The following is a 5,652-nucleotide window of genomic DNA, read 5'->3' as shown; positions in this document are numbered from 1 at the left end:
CAGAGGGCCAAGGCTACTATCAAGTGAGGCAAGAGCTGCGGGGAAGATGGAGTGACAGCAGAGGTTCTGATGTATGTGCCCATAGACGAGGTGGTGTTGGATTTTATCAAGCACACACGTCTAGCAAGCTGCCGAAGCTGTGGAGCAAAATGATCATCGATCCAGTACCAAAGTCAGGCGAACTCACCAAGGCATTAGCCTGATCTCACAAGTTGCCAAGACAGCTAACAGGAAGATCCTCAACCGTCTCAGACCCATCTTAGACCCTGTAATGAGAAACTCGGGCAGATACTGGTGCTGAGGAGGATTCTGGAAGGAGTAAGGAGCGGAATCTTTCAGTGGTGATCACCTTCATGACTTCCAAAAGGCTTTTGGCACCATCCACCGGGGGAATCTGATGAACATTCTCCGGGCCTATGGAGTTCCTGAGAAGATGGTTCAGATGATGGAGACAAGCTACTCGAGGCAGTCCAGGACTTCTAATAACCTGGGCCTGGACTGCTTCAATGGAACAGGACCTGAAGGTCCGGGGGGCACTTGACTGGAATGCCTTACATGGGATGAGGAGAGTGTGGAAATCAGATATGGGAGAAGACCTCAAGAGGCGGCTGTTCGTATAGCTACAGTGGAGTCAGTACTGCTGTATGGGGCTGAGACATGGACCGTCACAGCACAACAGGAAAGGGCCTTGGATAGAGTTGTAGTGTTGATGGAATGCTATGAATGGCACTAGGAGTCACATGGACGGACCACATCAGAAATGAGGTCCTCTACAGGAACCTCCTATGGGTCACAGACAAAGTCAGAGAGAGAAGGATGAGGCAGGGCACTGCGTCAGGGACCCATAACTAGTGGCAAGCAAACTAACACTATGAGAGCCAACCCAGGGCAAAGCCAAGAGAGACAAGAAGTGCACCACCTACGTAGATGCACTTCGGCGTAACAGCTTAGCCAACAATACTGTAGAGCTCAAGACCCTGATGCTAGATAGGAGAGTGTGGAGGGCAGCGATTCAGGAGTCCCAAGTTGGTGTTGGCTAGACCACACTCACACATCGCAAAGACCCTATTATATATGATCCGGCCTAACTGACCCATGCCCCCATCAACATAATCCCCCCCATACCCTCTACCCCCAACTCCATCACCTGCAATACTCCCCCACTCCCACAACCCCCCCCAAACTGCCAGCCCACACCTCTCCACCTCCCTAACTCAAAACCCCATCCCACTTCAGTAGTCCTGAGTTGGTGTTGGCTAGACCACACTTTCGCATCACAAAGACCCTATCCTGTATGATCCGGCCTAACTGGCCTATGCCCCCCTCAACATAATCCCCCCCATACCCTCTACCCCCCAACTCCACCACCTGCAATACTCCCCCACTCCCACAAACCCCATACCCCCCAACTGCCAGCCCACACCTCACAACCCCCATAACTCAAAACCCCATCCCACCCCATACCCTCATACCCCCAAATCCCACCCAACCCATTACCCCCACTCCCAGAACCCCCGGTCCCCATGCCCCCAACCAGCACACCACAACCCCCAAACTCCACCCACCCAAACCCTCATGCACCCCCCACCCCATACCCCCCCAACCACCACCTACACCTCCCACACCCTATAACTCAAAACCCCATCCCACCCCCATACCCTCATACCCCCCAACCGACACACCACAATATTTTCACAGGGTTGTTGGCTGCCACGGTGTTCACGTGTGATTTTGATCTGCAATTAATAAAAAATCACGACAATGACGTTCACATTTAAGCAGCAATGACAACCTCTAACCACAAGTTCAAAATGTTCAATGCCCAAACCTCCTATCTATACCTAAAAATGACCTCCTATCTACATAGATGCACATAGGAGGTTTTTACCTAGAAATAGTTAGGCTTACAAACAAACATTATTTTTGTTAAATAATGCTTTTTTTATGCTCATTTTGAGATCAAGACATTCTACAGCACTGTATCAAGTATTACCATTAATTTTTTTAATCAACTCACACTCTTGGTGTGATAAAAGTGTCACCACCTGACACTAATCATTAGCAATCAACAAGGCAATGCAATTAACTTGACAGAGTTACTAACAAATACTTAACTAGTAAGGGGGTAAGACACTTTTTTATTTTGAAAATAATAGATGACTACAAACTGAAAGACATTTAGACGGTCTACATAACATAAAATTCCCAAGTTTCAGCTCTGTCTGCTGCTCAACTAGTTCTGGTGCAGATAAGAGGCTTTGCGCTTCAACATTTTAGCACTAATTGGCACTGAACAAGATAGGAGGTTTTAGTCAAATGACTTTTTCTGACAAAATGAGGGGCGGGACTATCTTGCAGACAGACTGAGCATGTGCAGCATAGCCTATAGTCCTCATCCACAGTGAAATCCGAAAATCATGAAATTTGCACATAGGAGGTTTTGCATTTTGGCCATCGATATATATATATATATATATATATATATATATATATATATATATATATATATATATATATATAATATAGTTGGTATTTTTTCTTCTTATTATATTATGATAACAACTATAATATAAAAACTGGTCAAACACGGGCCAAATCGTTGCGAGGCCTTGTGGACTTGTAGATCTGCTAGATCTGCTATTTTCACAATATTTACCTGTGGAACCGAGTCAAACTATTATGTAATGCCTCAACTCTTCCAATTCCAAGTGCTTGTCAGGGTGTGGGGTCCCCAGTTCAAATATGATTCTTTTTGGGGGTCGCGGCCTGAAAAGGTTGAGAAGCACTGGTGTAACACACCTACTCGTGAAGAAGAGTGCAATATGGCCAAGCAGGGATTTTGCCTCTCGCTTAAGTGGTAGAAATGTAGTCTCTCATGCATGAGGGAGACTCCCGTTGGTAACACAACAGCCAAACTGAGGCAGCTGAAGACTAGTCAAGTGCCTTGCTCAAGGACATGGTCACTACTACTATACTCCCAGTGCCTCTGCACGCAGGCACGCACGCAAGCAGGCAGGCAGGCAGGCAGGCAGGCACGCACGCACGCACGCACGCACGCACGCACGCACGCACGCACGCACGCACGCACGCACGCACGCACGCACGCGCGCACGCACGCGCGCGCACGCATGCCAAAACCTGAGTGTTAATTCAATCTAAATGTGTAAAATGGACCCGTAAGCGAGTTATAAATGAACACACACACACACACACACACACACACACACACACACACACACACACAGTCTGTCATTTCAATAAAATCCTTGTTTATTAATAAATCTCTCATTTGGAGTGGTGACTCCTGTGGGAGACAACGGTGGCCTGTACATCTGCACACCACACAGATTGTCATCTGTTCAGCTCTGCTGCTCTCCACATCTCTCTCTCTCTCCCTCCCTCTCTCTCTCTCTCTCTCTCTCTCTCTCTCTCTCTCTCTCCCTAATCTTCATTCCATAGTCTTGCGTAGCCAGACAACTATTCCACAATCTCCGAATGCTATATAGAGTCTGGAACCACACAGGAAGGCAGGAAGCTGGCATCTGTTCGTCATTACCGTTCACGAAAATATCTTTAAAAATATCTTAACATTTTATTTTTTTATTTCCATTTCTGCTAAGCAGCAAGCTATACATGCTTAGATGATTTTGATTTATATTAGGATAAATTTGCGGGAGGCGTCACAACCTGTTTATCGCATGATCATTTTCAGAGCTTCCGTGCTCCATCCGTATGACCGGCAGCATTTGAAAATTGTGGAAGGCAGCAGTCTGGCCACGCGAGACTATGCATTCCATGACCAACTGCACTTTAAAATACTTGAAAGAAAAACTGCAAGGCCGATTTTCAATCGAATCCTTATTGTTGCGCTGTACGGAATGTTCGCCCGATAACGGATAAAGGATGCGTTTGACTTCATCATTTCGCGACAACATTTCATGGAGAACAACACTTTAAGTCATAGTGTATTTTTTTCCACATTATAATATTGATGGTCTCCTCACATCTGCTCTGATTGATTGAGGTTGGCAACCGGTGAAGTTTCCCTTTAACTAATAAAACATAAAACATTCTAATCTTTTCGGCTGCCTGATGGTACGGTTAATAGCCTACACATTCAAATCCGAAGTGTTTAGTGAAATTTACTGTATTTACTGTATGATTGTATATTGTATACAGAGTGTTGCCACACATTTTTACTGGATTGCTTGTATTTGTTTGAAAATATTTATTTTTGAGATTACGTTGGATTGCACTGAGCTGTAGTTGAATAGATTTAATGTACAGTATTCTCCACCTTACGTGTATGGCAAATAATGTTTTAGGTCTCTATTCAAGATGACAACTTCTTACATGAATGCAGACATTTTAACGGCATGACTCTGTAAGAGGCTAACCGTCTCAGAGAGGGTCTCTGTGTGTGTGTGTGTGTGTGTGTGTGTGTGTGTGTGTGTGTGTGTGTGTGTGTGTGTGTGTGTGTGTGTGTGTGTGTGTGTGTGTGTGTGTGTGTGTGTGTGTGTGTGTGTGTGTCCGGAGCTAATTTGTTTCTGTTTGCCTCTGTCCCCTTTTATGCCCATATATGGAGATCCCTGATGTCATCAGTACATACCCATATGACATCATAGATGACTGATGTTAAATTGGGACAGCAAGCGCTCCCCTTACATTGCAACGTGTGGCAGCGACATGTCTGTGCGGGAGCTTGTCGAAGCTGTGACGGTGTCAGGGACAGAGAAGGAGACAGCAGCGGTAATCTTCCTTCATGGGTTGGGAGACTCAGGGCATGGGTGGGTAGAAGCCTTGACGGCGATCCGACTTCCACATGTCAAGTACATCTGCCCCCATGCATCCAGAATCCCTGTTACTTTAAATATGAAGATTGAAATGCCTTCGTGGTTTGATTTGAAGGGTCTGAGCCCTGACTCCCCAGAGGATGACGCCGGAATCAAGAAGGCGGCAGAGAACATTAAGGCCATAATTGACCACGAGATAAAAAATGGTATCCCTCCAAACCGCATCCTGCTTGGAGGCTTCTCTCAGGGTGGAGCGTTGTCCTTGTATACGGCACTGACTTGCCAGCAGAAGTTGGCTGGTGTTGTGGCTCTCAGTTGCTGGCTACCACTTCACAAAAGCTTTCCACAGGCAGCAAGTGCCAGTGCTAACAAGGACATGCCCATCCTGCAGTGCCACGGAGATAAGGACCTCATGATCCCTGTGCGCTTTGGGGCCATGACAGCAGACAAGCTCAAGACCATAGTCAACCCTCAGAAGATCACCTTCAAAACCTACCCAACCCTCTTGCATAGTTCCTGTCCTCAGGAGATGGCAGCTGTAAAGGAATTCATTGAGAAGCAGCTGCCTCGGATCTGACATCACATCATGCCCCCACTGTGACCCCTAGACACAGACCTCACTTTTTTTTCTCGTCGTTATGCCAATTAATTCCTGTAGAGAATCCCCCCATCTGGTCCTTGGTCTGCAAGGGGGTCTCCTGTCAGTAGGACATGCACCGAGGACCTCCCTCAGGAGGCAGATACCTGAACCACTTTAGCTGGCTCCTTTCCAAGAGAAGAAGCAAAGGCGACCGCTTGTGTCCTTGATCTTACTATTTTGTTCATGACCCAAACTTCATGACCATAGGTGAGAGTATTA

General features: G+C 46.5%; 1 protein-coding gene across 1 annotated transcript; it reads left to right on the top strand.

Annotated features, from left to right (window-relative positions):
- Positions 1–4,681: 4,681 nt before the first annotated feature.
- Positions 4,682–5,370, top strand: LOC308085381 (acyl-protein thioesterase 2-like; the record flags this gene model as incomplete). The annotated part of the gene is made up of 1 exon (XM_080428529.1): positions 4,682–5,370. Exon 1 carries the CDS (start codon positions 4,687–4,689, stop codon positions 5,368–5,370), a length of 684 nt encoding a protein of 227 aa, XP_080284655.1. The 5' UTR covers positions 4,682–4,686.
- Between the last annotated feature and the right edge of the window lie 282 nt (positions 5,371–5,652).

The sequence above is a fragment of the Gymnoscopelus braueri genome (genome assembly GCF_963280865.1).
Source record: "Gymnoscopelus braueri genome assembly, chromosome: 5".
Taxonomy (NCBI): Eukaryota; Metazoa; Chordata; class Actinopteri; order Myctophiformes; family Myctophidae; genus Gymnoscopelus; species Gymnoscopelus braueri.
The sequence above is the reverse complement of the archived record's forward strand: the minus strand, read 5'-3'. Positions and strand labels throughout refer to the sequence as shown.